General features: G+C 41.0%; 1 protein-coding gene across 2 annotated transcripts in view; it reads right to left on the bottom strand.

The window, feature by feature from the left end:
- The window catches only part of SLC39A12 (solute carrier family 39 member 12), an 85,687-nt gene that overhangs the window by 33,658 nt on the left and 32,510 nt on the right, over positions 1-19,519 (bottom strand). The window contains exons 7-11 of one of the 2 annotated variants that reach the window (XM_015077847.3): positions 14,446-14,618; positions 11,394-11,546; positions 9,401-9,511; positions 5,753-5,819; positions 1,537-1,695 (exon numbers count right to left, since the gene is read on the bottom strand). In XM_015077847.3, the coding sequence (XP_014933333.1) occupies positions 1,537-1,695; positions 5,753-5,819; positions 9,401-9,511; positions 11,394-11,546; positions 14,446-14,618 (663 nt within the window). The remainder of the gene's footprint in view (positions 1-1,536; positions 1,696-5,752; positions 5,820-9,400; positions 9,512-11,393; positions 11,547-14,445; positions 14,619-19,519) is intronic. The other variant, XM_015077848.3, reaches the window with a different exon arrangement.

Raw genomic sequence — 19,519 nt, 5'->3', positions numbered from 1 at the left:
TGCCTTGATGACTATAGAAACATGACCTTATTCTCTCCACACCTTTCCTCTCAACGAAGAATCACCTTTAAAAAAAAAATTTTTTTTAACGTTTATTTATTATTGAGAGACACAGAGCATGAGCAGGGGAGGGGTCGAGAGATGGAGAGACACAGAATCCGAAACAGGCTCCAGGCTCTGAGCTGTCCGCACAGAGCCCGACGCGGGGCTCGAACCCACAGACCGTGAGATCATGACCTGAGCCGAAGTCGGACGCTTAACTGACTGAGCCACCCAGGCGCCCCAGAAGAATCACCTTTTAATCTGAGAGCCTCTAGTTCTTAGTTTGAGAGATAGGGAAGAGGCTGAAAATTCAATGAATAGTCTGGGGACTCAGTTTCTCAGTTCCACGGCATAACTGGTCCTATGAACGGGTCTTAAACCGTCGTTGCTGGCCTGCCCCAGACTGTCTGACTCCTCTGTGGTTTTATTATAATAGTGAGTGGGACGCCTGGGGGGGCTCAGTCGGTTAAGCATCTGACTTCAGCTCAGGTCATGATCTCCCGGGTTCACAGGCTCGAGCCCCCTGTTGCCTCTGTGCTGACAACTCAGAACCTCGAGCCTGCTTCAGATTCTGCGTCTCCCTCTCTCTCTGCCCCTCCCTCACTCGCACCCTGTCTCTCTCTCAAAAATAAACCACCACTAAAAAAATAGCAGTGAAAAGCAGGACCATGCTATATGGCACCCAGACCAGGGACATTTTAGTGGATTCAGGAAGGGCCTTGGATAAACCGCTCTAAGAAGGACCGGTGACAGAATTATGGGCAGTGGACACTGAACACCAGAGGTCCCGGTGGCCCAAGGGGACAATGTAGACCCGGAAATGGGGGCAGCGAGACAGGCAAGAGCCCCCTCTCTAGGGCACATGTGTGCCGGGGTCAGCCTCTGCTCTTTCTGGGCCCGTTTCCGAAACCTCTATTCTGTCTCTTCTCGCTTCCTGGGAGGCAGAACTTGAATTACGGGGCTATTAAGATTATCCAGAAAAAGAGCCTCATGTGCCTCTGCCACCATACGCCTGTCATTTCAATTTTATGCTTGGCCTTAGACATTTTATATAAATCAAGTTGATGAAACCACGGTTTGGCCTTAATTTAAATGTTATTTTATCTCATTGGCCTGTTTGCTGACATAATGGGTAAAGTTCCCCTCGTAATGTTTTTCCCACATTTAATACGCAGATTTTAAAGCCTTTGCCAAGGCCTTTAACGGCGAGGTTTCTCTGAGTGACTTTCTCCCATATAGAACTCTCCAGAATCCAAAAAGAGTGACTTATGACCCTGGGAAACATCATAAAGAGTCTAGCTGAATTTTCTCCCAAGGTACAGCATTTTTTTTTTTTTTTTGAGTTGTGCTATTCTTACCGTTTAAATAGATTGTGAACAGAAAGTATTCATCTTTCAATGGTGCGCTGGAAAAAGACACCTCGAGGCCATAGCTAGAAATAACACTACGGCGTTCTCAACAAGCAGGAAACAGGGCCCCTACTATGTGACTTACCCATTTCATGTGGAATTTCATGACACAAGATGGCGAGTGTTGTGGTGGCTCCCGACTCAGATGATGATGAGAAGGCAGCTCCTATCACGAGGCCATCTGCAAAATTATGCAGGCTGTCCCCAACCAGTATCATGATTGCTAACAAGCTAATGGTTTTGCCTAAAGGACCAAACAAAGGTGTGAGAAAGCATTCACAGGGCACTAGATATTTCATGGAACCCTTCACACACGACCACCTTTCCCTTCCGTCCTGTCGTTCTCAGTACGTGTGCTGTCGAAGCGAGCACAACCCTTGACATTCTTAGACTGCCTCAAATTAAGCGGCCCCACTTTCTTTCCGCGTTCCAAATAAGTCAGGACTGGAGATGCCAATCTGGTAAGGGACACATTTGGCTGTGTGGCCATTGTTTTTCTAACAGATCTGACTAGTCATGAGATAAATTAGACCCTGGCATTCACTATTCTCTCACCTTGTTCAGCTAACCCCAAAGAAAAATAAAAATAAAAATGTTGCTATAACCTCCCCAAATCCCACCAATGACCTTTCCATGTGCGTCTTCTGCAAAGCACTTTAAAATAATTTAAGACCCTCCTTGCAGAATGTCATTAAAATGGAGGCTGTTTTCCAAAACTATCTCCTCTGGGTCAGACTGTTCCTGGCGCCTATCTGCTGGAGCACACTTTTGCCATTTTCTGCTCCTTGCTCCCCTTTCTGGTTGGCGCTCACGACCGTCCCAAGTTCTCTGGTTCACTTTCCAGCTCTGTGACCATGACAGAACCACTATCAACTCGGCTGGCCCCAAATTAGCTTTGGAACAATTAGCTAATGTTCTTGTCTTTCTGGAAAGTAACTTTCAGTACTCGACCAGCTGGACATTGAACAAAATAAAGAGAAGCTGCTTTCATGGGATTGTGTTACATAATACACATTATCTGATTAGTAGAGAGTCAATGAAATAATTAATGAAATAGTTTGGATCATAATTGGGTTCAAGTTTCTAATGGACAGAATTCTTTTTTTCAAAAACCTAAAATTGCATATTAGTACAGCCCTGTCATGAAATGGAACAGCTAATAAATTCAAAAAATACTGGGGGAATAATACTTATTCTGACGGTAAGCCATGTAGGCATACCTTTTGAGAAGAAGGGCCATTCAAATCAATTTCCATGGTCTAAAATTTCACTAATTACTCAGCGGCTCTCCACTGCATGCCTAGAGTAAGAAGTAGGTGTTGCTGCTGTTAGAACCAAACACGATATTCTAACAATTGTACCCTCAGTAAACAGAAAGAGGTTATCTTCTGGTTTCTGTTATGTGGTCTTAGACTACGGGGGCACCGTAGTATACTATGGTTTTCTATTTTGGTTGGGGAATACAGCTTGACTCACTCATTCCACATCCCACACCGTAAGATAAGTAACTTCAGTCAAGTAATCGGCAGATGTAGTCCAGACTATTGGGCAGGAAACGGACTATGGACTGCTGTGCAAAGATGTCTCGCGCATTTCACTTGCAAAAATCCTGCTTTATCTATGGCTATCACTGTTAGACTAACTTGTATCCTTCTTGTGGTTGACTAATTCATTCTATTCTCTGTTAAAAATGAGGAGATTTCAGGCAACTGTCATGAAAACAGAATAAATATCAAATTATTGAATTCAGGGAGTTCTTACTGGCATGGCCTAGAAGCTCTCAACATTTAATAATCCTACCAGGTTGTGTTGCTGTTCCTGCCAATTTTCAGAAATAAAGCTCTTCTTTGTGAAAATAAAATAATTCAAAGCAATACATTTGGCAACATCACAGCACGCAAATAAATTGTGATTTCCAAGTGCTTATATGTAGCTTTGATATGAGTGGCATATACTCAAATGGAAATTTTTTTACTCAGTTTATACTCTGCTAAGAAACAGTGTGGCCTATTTTTGTTGTCTATTATTTTATTTTCTCTGATTATGGGTTTCTAAATGTCAGATCATGGACATGTAATAAACCACAAGGCAAACAGACGTATTTGCATGTAAGCCCCAAGGAACACAATGGTACACATTGTTTAAGGCAACTTAAATATTATTCAGAGGGAGATAAGACAAGCCTTCACTGGTAATCTAATGTACTTATTACAGAATTATCAATAATATTTTATCTTGGCTTATGTAGCTGGCAGTCCTATTCATTTCTACATTTCTAACTTATCAGAGGTTTTCCATGGTGAGACGTGGGCCGGACCTTGTATCATGTTGCTTTTTGTTTATTTAAATCAGACTGTGGGTAGGATTTTCACATCCTGTCTTTTGAAACACAAGCTGAGTCCCACCAATGAGGTAATGTGAAACAAGTAATCAAATATTTGAAGCTAATTCAATATGTCCCTGGCAAAAGGGCAGTGGAGTAATCAAATTTGGATTTGTTCACTGTTCATTCTGAAAGCCAAGCCTGATATCTGAAGTGGAAAGAAAGATATGAGGCCTCCAAAATACTCGAATCGGACCATCATTACTCCTTTATCTAGCATATGTCACCCCACTCCTAAGTTGCCTGGGCGTTTCCTTCTTTCCTCTTCCTTTCCTTCCAAAACAATAAATGAGGGGCACCTGGGTGGCTCAGTCGGTTAAGCACCCGACTTTGGCTTGGGTCACGATCTCACAGTTCGTGACTTGGAGCCCCCCGTCGGGCTCCTCCGTGCTGACAGTTCAGAGCCTGGAGCCTGCAGCCTGCTTCCGATTCTGTGTCTCCCTCTGTCTCTGCCTCTGCTTGTGCTCTCTCTCCCTCTCAAAAATAAACGTAAGAAAATTTTAAAAAATAATAAATGAAGAAATGTCTATTGCATCCCTATTAGTTGCCTAGCATTCTAAAATCTCTCCTGGAACTAAAGATTTAGAAGGAAAAAGATTAGTAGCAATGTTCTGAAAGCAGAATTGGCCAGACCACATGATTATGTATTTTGAATCAAATAAATAAATTACCGAGGTTAATATATGTAACACGTTTAAAATAGTGATCGTCGCAATTGTGTTTGTTGTTTTAGTATTTATATCCCCAACCACATTGCAAACCAGGAATAAAGACCAGTCTTATTTTATTCTCCAGTGTGTGCACAGTGCCTGAAACATGGTACATGTTCAAACATTTCTTGAATGAATGAAAGAGCGTGAGAAAAGACACTGAGGCATGCATGCATGAATGGCCATATAGAAACCGTCGGCCCGTGGGCATTCCTTAGTTCCTCAGTACCGAAGCTTCCTAGTTATGTAATCCTGGGCAGGAACTTACCCTCTCTAACAATTGGTTTCTCCGCTTGTTTAACTAGGCTAATAATTGTTCTTACTTCATTAAGTTGTATGAGTATTAAATAAAATAATCCATGATCCATTAAGCACTATGCCTGGCATATAATGTTAGCTATTTTTATTAGTAACTAATCTATTAGGGTAGAATGGGAGTAACTAATCATGACTGTGTAATATAAAAATATTGAGAAGTCTGTGCCACAAACGGGTAATATCAGTGAGAAAAGTGGGGCAAAGATTTGGAAGCAACTGGCAAAAGCCAGAAGAGACCAAAAAAATTTGGAAAAGTATTCAGAAACATAAATAAAAAGGAAGAAAGCTGTATACAAAATGGGTACATTAAATTCAGAAATAAAGAAACCACAGAAAAAAACCAGTTGGTTACAAATGTTATGAACAAGCCGTCTCAATGACAACATCACACATGAGACAGACATTTGCGCTCAGTTTCAGTAGACTGTGATAGAAGTTTCCAGGCTTCATAGAGAAGTGAAAGGCTCAATTATCATGTAAGCATGGATTTTTTTAATTGACATTTAATTGACACACAACACTACATTAATTTCAGTGCACAACATTGTGATTCCACAAGTCTATACCTTATTAGTACTATGCTCATGATTTTAAAGGAGCCTTGATATAACTACATATGAATCTACACTAATTGAAATTCTCAGAAGATCAGTTTCAAACCGTCATCTGAAACCATCGCTTTTAAAGTATAAAGTTGACGTTAATGTGCAGTGTGCGTGAAAGACGGATAGGAATGAGTATTAAACATATTCTCGTAGAGGCTGTAATAATGCAAAACAAACCCAATGAGAAACCTACGTGATTTCGGCACATTGTTCCCAAACAGACATAACCTTTCTTCTACAACACTTTCTTCATTTTAAGTTTAGCTCTTTAACATTGGTACTCACATTTTCTGTTGGAGGCTGTCATACTGCCTACAGGAATTTCAGCTGCCTGTGAATCTTCTGGGCCTTTCTATTTTAAATGAAAAAATAAGTGATGAAAGATTAGCCATGGCCACCATTTCATTGTAAAATTGAAATATCTGGACAGTTATGCTGGTTTTTAAACATTTTAATACTCCAGAGTAGAGCAGAACTTTTAAATTTCACAGGCAAGCATAGAACGTAAAGCAGGAGGTCTGTGAACAAACTTCTGGCACTGTGTGCCTTGGGGCGAAGATAGCACTTTATGTAGATCAGAATCTTCCATACAGAGCTAGAGGCTGCTGGGACAGTCTGCAATCCAGGCTCTTAAATTATGTAAACCTTTATGAAATCCAAAAGCCGTAGAAACAGTTCTTGATTCTTGACCTAATTTGACAATTGTCCTGTGTGGTGGACTGTGGATGTAGGATTCATTTCCTGATGTCTAAGTACATCGTGTATTGTGGCTAGAGAACAAAGCCATGCAGACCCAATGCCTCACATTACTTGTGATGGAGTATTCTGTTTTGGGGGCTTTGCCAGCAAGTAAAAGAATCAGAAAACAAGTCAACAGGGGTGCCTGGGTGGCTCAGTCGGTTAAGTGTCCGACTTCAGCTCAGGTCATTATCTCATGGTCCGTGGGGTCAAGCCCTGCAGCAGGCTCTGTGCTCGGACCCGGGAGCCTGCTTCAGGTTCTGTGCCTCCCTCTCTCTGTCCTTCCCCCACTTGCACTCTGTTTCTCCCTCTCTTAAAAATAAATAAACGTTAAAAAAAGAAAGCAAATCAACAGACTTTACAAAAGACAAATACAACAAATTAAACTGTTTCTATCCTTTCATATGACAGGTCAGATTCTGAAATTGACTTCTGTGAGTTAATATGGGGTGATTTCATTTCAGAGACTGACTCATGGATCAATTTCAGGAAACGTCATCTCCCGTCCCTGTGCCTCAGATTCTCATTCTGTTATGTGAAAAGATTTTTCACAAGTAGTCCTTGCTTTTCTTAAGTTCACGTCACGCCATGTCGCTTTTAGCAAAAACCTACATTAGTACCTGTTTTCACTAACTGAAAGAAATCCAAAGAGGATTTTTGCTTTTTATGAAAAAAAGCCAAAAGCACAAAATAGCACTCAGCATTCGTTTTGCAGCAAGCCTAAAGTGGTGCCATGTGCCCCAACACTGAGTGGCTCCCATAAGCTCGTTCCCAGCATCTCAGCATCAAGCCATCAGAGCTTGGCTCTGTACCTGGGAGCATCTGGGGCTTTTTTTGTTTTGTTTTGTTTTTTTTTTTGTTTTTAAAGCAGGGTCCACACCCAGTGTGGAGCGCAACACAGGGTTTGAACTCACAACCCTGAGATCAAGACCTGAGCTGAGATCAAGAGTGGGATACTTAACCAGTGGAACCACCCAGGTGCCCCTGTGCTTTATTTTGATTTATTTCGTGCACCTCTTAGCAAAATGTGCCCGCAAGGTATCAAAATGTCCTAAGAGAGGTTATTTTGGGGGACTGGGAATACTCACAAATTTTCCACGTAAATGAATGGTAACTGCTTCTTCACTTTATACCATTTTGGCTTACAAAAGGTTTCATAGAAATGCTCTATGTTTGGATAGTGAGGGAAAACTATCCTATTGAACATGTCCTTTTAAAAGCTTTTAAAAGCATATTTACCGGGGCACCTGGCTGGCTCAGTTGGAAAAGCTTGTGACCGTTGATCTCAAGGTTATATGTTCAAGCCCCACGTTGATTGTAGAAATTACTTAAATAAATAAATAGACTTCAAAAAACTAAAAGCATATTCACATCATTCTATCACCCAAAGTTGTGAAAATTTTGAGCCATATTTCATGTGAAGCCTAAGCACCTTTTTTAAAAATGTAAAACAGAGAAAGTAAACGCATATCTCACATAGTGGAACAGTAGCCACTACTCAAAAGATATGATGGGCAATTTTTGGATAAGGGGCTGAGAAGTAAGGTAGGACCTGAAGGATATAGGATAAAAGTGAACAAGAAAACAATGTGATTTTTTTTTACACTATATCAAAGGCCTGGTTACCATAGAAAGGTTCTATAGATCTAGTAAAAGGCAGAAATGCAAACATTTATGCTAAGGTTTTCCCTCCAAAACCATATACTGTGTAAAGGGATTTAGAGGCAAGCATCCAAGACTCCTTGACGGGTGAGAATTATGAGTTTCCCTCCTTCCTGAAAAACCAGGAACTTGAACCAAACAATCCTAAAAGTTCATATTATTTCTATCACTTAAAGTTGATCTTGCAGCTAAAACAACCAGAGGAATAGTGAGTATAGTATTAGTGAGCCGGCATATTCAAATAGTTCAAAACTCACAAGGTTAGTTAGCATCGGACATTTACTTATATGGGTCTTGGGATTCTGAACCCTTCATTGAAACGGAATAAAATCGGCAGTAAACTGATTTTAAAACTAACCTCAGCCTGAAATTATCTTCTTCCAAGCCATATGTGAAGCATCTAAGCCATAAACATAATAAAGGCTTTGAAAGTCACTTTTTTAAAGGGATGGTTTTGTTCCTAATTGAGTTAGCTCTAGATCTGTGATCTACCAGCAGACTTCTATTTGCTGTGGCAATGTCCCAGGCACAGCTTACTTATTTCCACTCAGTCAGGAATCTATCCTTGAACTGTAAACCCTTCCCCCAAAGGCCATGGTTAGAGGAGACAAGTGTTCTGTTACATGTCACTTTCAGATTCTTCCTGTCCCTTTACTTGCTACTTTAAAAATTAGAGTAGGAGCATTGTTTTCAACCTGATGGGAGGCTGTGTTTTGCAAATTTGTGTGGAATATTTGTCCTGGAAAACTCAGTGTAACAGAAGCCACTTATGAGACATCTTATGGGGCAGAATCAATTATCTTCTGCAGTACAAAATGATCACCCCACTCCTAGAGTAGCAGGATTCTCGAACAGAGTCATGACACTGAGGTTTTTCTTTCTAGGAAGCAACTTTATTCCTGCTGGCACTGCTCAGTTGGGCTCATACCTGAAGAACTGAGCCCTGAACGTCGTATGGCATAGCTTTTTATATATTTCCTATTTATTTGTCTCCCATATATGGTAACACACAGAAACATGTGGTCTGATTAAGTGGTCTCATGTTACAAGGTCATGAGGGATGTTGTCACGTACGCTCATAGCCGGTTACCTTGAGGTTTCTTTCTTTCTTTTTTTTTTCTTTTCTTTCCTTAGGGAGGGGACCCTACCACACTAGCTGCACTAATTCCTTGCTCACAATTTATTTGGCCCCATCTGGTCATGGCTAACTATTCCTCAGAATGGAAAACCTGGAGGTCAACGGGTTTATGAAACCCTGTAAACAAAATGATCAAGATGTATTTTATGCAATCTAATCATATATGCTTCAACGTGGTGCAGATACCAAGGATTTGAATCCGTGGGGAAGAAAGCTTTTTATTCTTTAAAACAGCTTTCAGGTGCTTGGCAAAGCTTCCCAAACTACTTATCATGGTTCAAAACAGGCAAATCACAAATAGATATTCATCTATCCTACTGATTTTCATCTGTTCATTAAGGAACAAAAGAAGGAAGGTAATCAGATCAGTAGAATACCTCAGATCGGTAACCTACCAACAGGATAGTGGAAGCAGATTTGCCTCTGCCTGACTGGTCACTTAATTCGGAGTTGAGTGCAAGATGGTGGGAATGTTCCACATGCCCATTAACCAATGACATGCCCTGCTGGATGAGGATGGTTTAAAGTTAGTGCTGAAGCCAGAAGAACACACGTGCAGCCTTTGTGAATTCCATGGTTCTATTTAACATTTTGCTTATTGGCCAAAGTGGCGGGCTCATTGTGGCAAATGCTAAAATGTCTCACCTTGGAGAAGCACAGGCCTGTTCTGAAACATTGTGCATATTCTGAATGCCCTAAGAATGAAACTTTAAATACGTCTAGTTGTGATTTTAAGAGAATTGAATAGTGGTTGGTTTGATATTGTCTTTTGTATTTACTGAAAAAGTATATTTACTATGAAATTAAATTTGGAATTCTTTCTGCTGGAGATACCAAAAGGATGATAATTGAAACTACATTACACCCTATAACAATGAAATTAATATCTTCAGAAACGTATTCATCAATTAAAGCACTTATACCTTCTAAAATATTCACATTCCCTTTATTTTACTCAATATAAGGAGTCTTGAAGTATGTTCTCAAACCCTATTGTAAGTTCTCTGACAAGTCCAAGGACAGTCTGAATAAACTTTACATTTTTGGATGCCCAGAATTTATTTCACTCACTTCCACCCTGGCTAAACTTCTAATTGTCACATACAAGTTGACAGGTTGGCCTTGTAATTTAGTTTTCCCAGGCTAAGAACGCCAATCTATTGTGTACAAAGGGGATCTGATATTTACTTTTGTGCTTCTTGAGATGAGAACCCCTCTTGAGGAGGTTAAGTTGTTGAACGTGCAGGGTGGGGACTGTGGTCAAAGATGGTTTGACCATCAATTACTATAGCCTCCTAGCGTGAGCTCCAGGACAAAGAAAAACTTTGCTTCATTAAAAAAGAACATTTCTACAGCGTTTTATTTACTGTGAAAAGTTTCCAATACACAGAAAAGCTGAAAAGAAGTGTAAGGTGATCACTCAGATGTTCATTCCCAAGATCCACCATTACCATTTACTAAAGCCATTTTACCACCTGTCTATCCATCTATCATCCCTCTGTCCATCCATAAAACCATCTTAATTTTTGACACACAGACTTTGAGCCTCAAATAAATTTAGGAATCATAATAAACAAGTGCTGATATTTTACATGACTGCTAATGTTTTCCCTGAGCACAGACATTATGAATTACATGCACAAGTAGAAAGCCAGAAGATACGTAGAAAAACCATGCAGACCGCAGAGCCCCAGGACTTTGTAAGGAAAATTTACTTTATTTTAGTCTCCCACAGTTGTTTGCAAGCATTTACCTTTTTAACCATCCCACCAGACAGTTAATCTATTGTCTTATAGGATAACGTGTAAGAGCAACACAAATCCATGAAAAAAAACCATACTGCATTTTATATTTCATCACAGACACAGAAATTGATCAAACAAATACAGGTACAATGCAAGCAATTATTCAAGCCACACACACACACACAAAAAAGATCGGCTACAAACCCCATTTCTGAGCTCCTTGTTCTTATAATTTTCAGTGGTTTTAAGATAGAAAATGATGGGTAATTTTGTGAATTTGCGAAGTTTTTGTCTCCATGTTTATTTGTTTCGGGTTATGAAAGACATCCAAAACACTCATTAGTACATAGGCCTTTCAGCCCCTTCATTCCCAGACATGCAATGGTCTCCTGTTTCTAAACTAGCCATGAAGGTCAAAGAGCAGGTTTTAACAAGTACCTTAACGGGCCAGCAACAGATGTTTAAAAAATTAAGAACCATACTTAGAGGGAAGCTGCCAGTCATCGTGACTGGAAACCAGAGCCCCATCCCTCACATAGAGAGCATCACAAAGACGTCAGTCACTTTTGAACAAGTACTTTTGAAATAAGGGAGGAATATTATGAAGCCCTAAAGCAAAAGATAAAGAAAATTTGAAATATACCTTGGTATTTGGTGATACAAGAAGAATAAAACATTTTTCGATCAAGAAAAATCCATGGATGCCTCCAATTAGTCCTAACAGTTTCCAAATATGACCTTTGCTCTCATGGACATGTCCAAACTCTGAGCCTTCCTGCTTGTGTAAACCAAGAACCTTTAAAAAAAACAAAAGCAAACACAAAAAGGAGACACAAAGAAATGACTTACGATGGCTTAAATGTTAATCAATAGGCCCGGTATTAAATGTATTCACCTTTCATTCTGGGGAACCCCGTGACAACCGCTGGAATCATTGAAAGCCACGTTTGCTTTCAGTTGTATGAATACTTCCACCAGATGATTTAATCAGGGTCAAATAAAATGTGCACAAGGGAAAAGAAAGGAGAACTTTAACCCTAAATTTTGAGATATTCTCAGTCCCTGTCTTTTCCTAGGAGTTCAATCCATACCTGTTTGCCCAGCAAGTCTTTAATAACAGATGACTGTATTTTATATCCAGAAGAAATATAAAGATACATTTCATCCAGGGTTTACTCTCTCCACACCCCATTGCAATTAAAGAAAACTTTTAGGGGCGCCTGGGTGGCTCAGTCGGTTAAGCGACCGACTTCGGCTCAGGTCATGATCTCGCGGGTTCGTGAGTTCGAGCCCCGCGTCGGGCTCTGTGCTGACAGCTCAGAGCCTGGAGCCTGTTTCAGATTCTGTGTCTCCCTCTCTCTCTGACCCTCCCCCGTTCATGCTCTGTCTCTCTCTGTCTCAAAAATAAATAAACCATTTAAAAAAATTTTTTAAAAAGAAAACTTTTATTAAATATTCTGATAAGTAAGAAATCCGCCTGAATGATATCTTCCACTGAGTGTATACCCAGCAGTACTGTCCGCTTGGAGAAACAAAAGGATACATGAAATGCATTAGGAATTTTCCTCTAGTTGACTCATCCCATTGGTTGACCTCATGATTTCCTGTGAGCTAGTAAATCATTATGTATCATATTCCCTCCCCAGGAGAAGGCAGTTTGGCAAACAGCCCACTGGTTTCTACATTTAGGATGTTAGTGACCATCAAATTTAAAAAAACACAAAAGGAAAAAGATTCTATGCATACATATTGTATGTGCATGTGTTCATACGTCCACGCGTGGATTTAAGTGTGTATGTGCATGTGCACATAATGTACTCACATGTGTGAGTAAATGTGTGTATCTAAGTGTACACGATGAGTTTATGAACCTAACTAAAATCCAATACACAGTAGTCAACTTTTCCTTTTGGTAAAGGCATTAGGAAGGATACCTATCTAATATTCGCAATTACCATTATTTCACAAAACAGGGGACATGGTAAGGTCACAAAACAAAACAGAAGCAGACCCCACAATCTCAGAATCAAATGTAGACCTTTAAGTTGAATAAATTTTGCTACTCAAAAAAAAAAAGAAAAAAGAAATCCTGATAGTGGTATTTTTCTCATTTCCGTGTGGCCTTCTGAACCCTGGCCATGGATCTCGTTCAGGAACCACTAATTTTTCTAGCTTTCCACCACACTGGTACCGCATTGTTCTTCCTTTCCCCAGTAACGTTTGTCCGCATCTCTTCCCTCAAGTAAAACACTTGCCTTCCAATTTTCGTGAAACCTGGCTAATCTTTTAAGCTCCTCTCCGGAACGTGTCTCTGCAGAACCCGCTGACGGCCCCCCAAACCCCAAGCCCATGCCCTGCTGCTGGGAGATGTGAGCCCCCCCCCCCCATTGGGGGAGGCGCCGGAAGCCTTAAGACCCTCTAGCTGTTTTGCAGTGAACAGCCCTGAAACGGCTAAAGGGACCTAGAAAAAGGCCTCGGCCGCTTCCTCAAGCCAATAAGCCCTGAAATATTTCCAGAAAATTAGATTATGAGGGAAATTAAAACAAATAATGGTTTGTTTCATTTTCCAATGCTCACTTTGTGATTTTTCAAAACATCTAATAATCATTGAGCCTTTAAGCAACAAGAGTGACCCTGTAGGAAATTGCCAGAGGCTTGTGGAAATTTTTAACATCTCCGGCTTTGCAAGAAGAGGGCTCATTTGCCCATCATTGTCCAGTCTCAAGAGATTTCAGAGGGAAGAAATAACCTCATCTGGAGACCCTTCTGTCTGAACTCTTGCATGTCAGGTCCTGGACCTTTCATTTTTGACAAATAAAGAGCCTCAGAAAACTTCAGCAAAGAGCCAGCTTCCTGAGGCTTACATTTTTCTTAAGGAAAATCTAGATGTTATTAGGCCAAAACAAAAATTCATTTCGATGGTTCAGATGAGGAGAGCTTAATGATGGTGTAATGGCAGAGGTGTAGGCAGAAAGGCAGGTACAAGGGGTAATGAGACAGCCAGAAGCGAGTAACCCCAGAAAACCATTTCCACTCTTAGGGCAGAAAGGGCAAAGGTTGGAAATAATGTTTCTGCAGCTCAGTGGGAAGAGGAGTCGGGGAGAAGGGCTCCCACAGGAGGAGCTGTAATATTGTAGGAAATCAGCTGCTTCTAGAGAAGGTGCAGAGCCAGGAGAGAGTGAGGAAGAGATATCTCTGCTACTCTCTCCTCCTACCCTGGCTTTTCTGTTGTGCCTTCCATTGGCTCAACCCAGACAACAACGCAGCCTGCAAGGGAGCTGCAGAGGCACAACCGTCTGGGGCGGAGAAACACAGCAGAGAGGGCAGAGACGGGATCTGGTGAGAGTTGGGGGCAACTGGAGAAAACTCAACGCAACATCTGGCAACCCATTCATTTTTATTGGCAGATAATCAGTGAAAACTTCCTGAAGTTTTCTTCATAGGAATCTGCATCTGATCACCTTTTTTTTTTTTTTTGGTTTATTTAAAAAATAAGAATAACCCGTGGTAAACCTAAGGCTTGGCTCTCTCTTTTCCTCTGTAAGTGCTTTGGGGAAATAACACTTATCTCCAAAGACAACACTGGCCACTGCATTGATTCATCCAAGTCCCTTTGAAATTTTGCATCAACACCTCCAGTGACTAAATGGAAATGGAAATGAGAAACACACCATTGCAAACAGGAAAAGAGTTACCTGAGGGATAAGGTGGAGCAGAGCATCCCCGGAAAGCGTCCCGACGGCCAGACCCACAAACAGCTGTAAAATAAGCCTGTAGTTCTCCTCACAGTTGTGGAACAGAATCAGCGTTGTCCCAAGCATGGAGCCTAGTGTGAGCAGGGCCACGGCCACTGTGCTGTAGCCATATTCTAAGCCAAATGGAGATTGCAAAGCAGTCAGTGCTCCTCATTTGCTAGGAGTGCCCTGGCCAGTGAAAATGCCAGAAGAATCCCTCTTATGATACAGGTGGTCGGGATACGGAATTGTTTTATGAGTGTTATAGCGTGTAAAAGGTCTTAAATTTTCTTTCTTTTTTTTTTTTTTTTAAATGTTCATTTATTTTGAGAGTGAGCTCTGAGAGAGAGCCGGGCAGGGACAGGGAGATGGGAGAGAGAGAGAATCCCAAGCAGCCTCCTCCACTGTCCGCACAAAGCCCGATGCGGGGCTCAGTGTCACAAATGGTGAAATCACAACATGGGCCCAAATCAAGAGTCGGATGCGTCACCGACTGAGCCATCCAGGCACCCCTAAAAGGTCTTGATTTTTAAGGAAAAGAATGAAAAGACTTTCACCATTAACCTTTTTGCTTTGAAGTTACCCTGACTACGTCCTACTAAAATCACTACAGCAAACAAGGACCTAGCTCATCTCCCACCCCCAAAGAAATTATTAATTTCCCCCACTTTAAACTACAACATATGCTGCCATAGACTGGTGATGATTTCCTTCTAATCCCATCTAAATCTTTTGACGCCAAGGAAGCAGAGTGGCAGAGGGAGCATGCAGTTTGGGGCCACCAAAGACCTACGTTTCTGTACAAGGTGAGTACCTTCTTCCAAAAAATTTCAAAGTGATTTGTAATGTCGAAAGTGTTTATTACTCTCCATGCCTAAAATGAGTGATCATATCGGTAAAAACCAATCGATGAATGTGTGATGGTTGATAACATAAATTTGGACAGCCTAGGTTTTAAATTATTGCAATAATCTTCTAGAACCCCTAAGTTGATCTCATGTTGGCAGGTTTCTGAATTTTCAAAAAATGTTCAGGGGGTACAATTTTTAAGATTATTCAAACAAGAGCAAATATGTGTGAGGGAAGAAGAGACAAGGAAGAAAAGAAAAGATTAAGAGAAAGGAAAAAAGTGGCTTTCAGTGTCACGCAGAGTTGATCCTTGAAAAATGCAAGAGTTAAGCTACAGAGGGGCGCTTGGGTGGTTCAGTCGGTTAGGTGTCTGACTTCTGTTCAAGTCATGATCTCACGGTCCGTGAGTTCGAGCCCCGCGTTGGGCTCTGTGCTGACAGCTCAGAGCCTGGAGCCTGCTTCGGATTCTGTGTCTCCCTCTGTCTCTGCACCTCCCCTGCTCATGCTCTGTCCCTCTCTGTCTCAAAAATAAGTAAACATTATCAAAAAATTTTTTAAAGCTACAGAAAAGAAAATTTTACTAAGAAAATCATAAAAATAGTGTGCCTGAGTGGCTCAGTTGGTTGAGCTTCCCAACTCTTCATTTGGGCTCAGGTCATGATCCCAGGGTCATGAGATTGAGCCCCCCATGCTGGGCTCCACACTGAGCATGTAGTCTGCTTGAGATTCTTTCTCTCTCTCTTCCTCTGCCCCTCTCCCTGCCTTACTCTCTCTCTCTCTCTAAAAGAAAAAAGACAAAGAAAGAGAGAAAAAGAAAATCCTGAGAGAAAATACATTTACAATACTCTATTATACATAAAAAAGCTGCATATAAGTGGACCCCTGCCATTCAAACCCATGATGTTCAAGAGTCAACTGTATAAATAAATGATTTGGGGATAAAGAGTTTTTCAGGCCACCATTTTCCTTTGGTTGCAGATACTCAGAGCAAATACTCGTCCTTCCACTTCTTACTAACTTACTAACTTACTAATTACTAACAAGCCATGGCAAACTGGTCTGTAAACAACGAAGGAAGTTAATTACAAAATTAAACTCTCCTTACTGACTACAGATAAGTTAAATCAAACAATTCAATTATCACACTACTTGAGGCCTATTGTAGGTTTTAAGAAACGATCATCTTAAAATTTGTCATAACAGAAAGCATTCTATTCTTACCATTCTGGTTCTTTTCTGGAAGGTTCGCCCTCTACACTAATTTGTGTCAATGATAAAAGCTGGTAACATGATAATAGACTTGTGATTTTAAGAGCACTTTTATTGAATTATATGTTCTAAATAGACAGGAGTCTAATAATCAAATAGAGTTGGTAGTGTACTCAAAAGAAGCAAAAACTTGCAATTTTTAAATTTTTCCATTCTTATCACTACCCCTTCACTTCTAGGGAACCTCTCCATAAAACAGTTGTTGTTCAAAGGATAGAGAGGACTCTATACTTAACAATGGTTAAATTTCATTTCAATTTCAGTTTGTTACCACAATTAAAAATTTAAAAAAATATGGGTACCTGGATGGCTTATCAGGTAGGCATCCGACTCTTGATTTTTGACTCAGGTCATGATTTCAGTTTGTGGGGATCCAGCCCTGTGTCAGGCTCTGTGCTGACAGCACGGAGCCTGCTTGGGATTCTCTGTCTCCCTGTCTCTCTGCCCCTTCCTCTCTTTCTCCCTCTCTCTCTCTCTCTCACCCCCCTCCAGATAAATAAGTAAACTTAAAAAAATTAAAAAATAATAAAAATCGTTTGGAATGGTCATATACCTACCTAGAGGTTTCACTTTGTTCTGTCATAATAAAAATACCTATGTTATAAAAACATCCCTGGAGATATTTAACCAAGGTTCATATCATACTCTTCGACAAATAGACTGTATGGGGGAGTGTCATTCTTCTCATCAAATACATAAAGACAGCTGAAGTTTAACATGAGCACCTGGATGTCTAATAAGTTTCAAAGTTGCCACATTTTTATGAAAGCTACAAAAGGTCAGCAAATGTTGAGAATTCACAAGGATAAATTCGGGTGTGGCATTTCCCAGGCAAAAGACAAAGTTTCCAGTCCTTTGATTCTTCTTCTACTCCTCTCCCCTTTGTCCTGCGGGCAACTACAGCTGGTATTGGAGGGGAATGGACACTTCCTTTTCTAAGAAAAATTTTTTTTATATTTTATTTATTTTTGATAGAGAGAGAGAGAGAGAGAGAGACAGAGCACAAGTGGGGGAGGGGCAGAAAGAGAACGAGACACAGAATCCGAAGCAGGCTCCAGGCTCCGAGCTGTCAGCACAGAGCCTGACGCAGGGCTTGAACTCACAAATTGCAAGATCATGACCTGAGCCGAAGTCGGACGCTCAACCGACCGAGCCACCCAGGAGCCCCTGGAATGGACACTTCCTAACTCTAGGGCTTAGAAACGTTCAGGTCCTCTGTGAATCAGATTTCACCTGCTCTCATGTGGCAAAGATCGCCTGAGAACCATAAAATCTGACGTTTGTGGCAATAGGACTCTGCTAGTTACCCCAGGTCCTCATATAGGTGTCATGACGTCTTGACTGGAGTCAGGCAACTTATAGAGTTTCTATTTAAATGTTTCGCATGATTATAATAGAACTCGACCTAATAATTAAACACCTAGCCATTCTTAGGCAGCTGCTTTGAACATATCTGAAACCTGATTTATACGTGGTCATAACACTGTTTCCTGGAAACTCAACCCAACCTGGAACTTTGGGGTCAGGTCCCAGCACACCAAACACTACTCTTAGTAACGTCTCCTATGCCTCCTTCCCACCTTTTCTGATATTTAAGCCTTTCCCTTAAGTCACATAATGCAACACTTTAAATCGAGCACAGTAATGTTTGCCTAGGTTCCATAGTGAGTGCGATTTCTCTGAATTTTTCTCAGGAAGACTAGTCCCTAGAAGGATCTAGGTGTTCATGAGAAAGAAAAACAATTCGCAGATCTGCAGTTCAGAAAGCTATTTTGTAGCGGCCTGTTTGAAGCAGACACCATGGGAGGTGGTGGGAATGTAAATGTAAACTTGCTCCTGGTGCCCGTGCTTCTGTCCCTCTTACCCATTTCAGAACCATCACTGCTCACCAGGTGCTGAATTATGTAGTTGCTCACTTTTAATGAGAGCTCAGTTTTAATGAAATTCTTTTCCTTTCAGCGAATGTGGTAGATATTTAGGTCTGGCAAGGTTTCTGTTCACATGAACTCTTCAAATGAGCCACTGAATGCGGCACAATTCCCTGTGAGTTAGGAGTGAGCAGCTGGACAATTCATCCCGGATGGGCATCATGAGGCTATCGCAAAGAGAAAGCAAAATGCTCTGAAAAAAGCATACACAAGGCCCTGGGATCACTGGTAATATTTGGAATGGTGCCTGCGTTCACGGTCACATTTTTGCGGTCCATCACGAATGTTCTCAGGCCACTATTTCCTTTTCTTTTAAATACACAGTGCTTTAAATTCCACAACACAGTTTCGTACCCGTTATCCCATTTGAAACTTACAGCTACCCCAAGAAGGCATAGAGCTCACCTACTGCAGTAGTGCTACAGTGAGTAGCACTGGGCAGGAAAAAAAAGACAGGCTCAGGGAAATAAAGAGATGGCTTAAGATCACAAGAGTGGGCTGGGGATAGAAGGCATGGCTCAACTTTGCATTTGTGACCCCATCGTTAAGGTTCTTGCTCTCATATCATGCCCCTTCTCAACTATGAACTAAGTTGGTCTATGACTCAGTCATATACATGGGACAAAAATCAATTTATATAACGTACATACAAACTATAAAATATTCAGTGAAGGGTACTGTAGCATAGTGGCTGACAACAATGAGTCTGGGGCCAGCTTGCCCGGGTTTGAATCCCAACTCTATCACTTACCTGCTGTGCGCCCTTGGGAAGGTCACTTAACCTCTATGTGCCTGTTTCTCTATCTGTAAAAGGGGGGCATTGATAGTATCTAGCTCATAGCGTGCTTGTGAGGATTAAATGAGGTGAGACATGTAAAATGCTTTGAACAGCGTGTGGTATATAGTAAGTATCCATCCATTCACTGGTATTAGTGTGTACATTATATGCACCAACTTTCTGTTCACTGTTACTATTACGTACATTATGT

This window comes from Acinonyx jubatus, chromosome B4, assembly GCF_027475565.1.
Source record: "Acinonyx jubatus isolate Ajub_Pintada_27869175 chromosome B4, VMU_Ajub_asm_v1.0, whole genome shotgun sequence".
Lineage (NCBI taxonomy): Eukaryota > Metazoa > Chordata > Mammalia > Carnivora > Felidae > Acinonyx > Acinonyx jubatus.
This window is presented reverse-complemented; position numbering and strand designations above follow the sequence as displayed.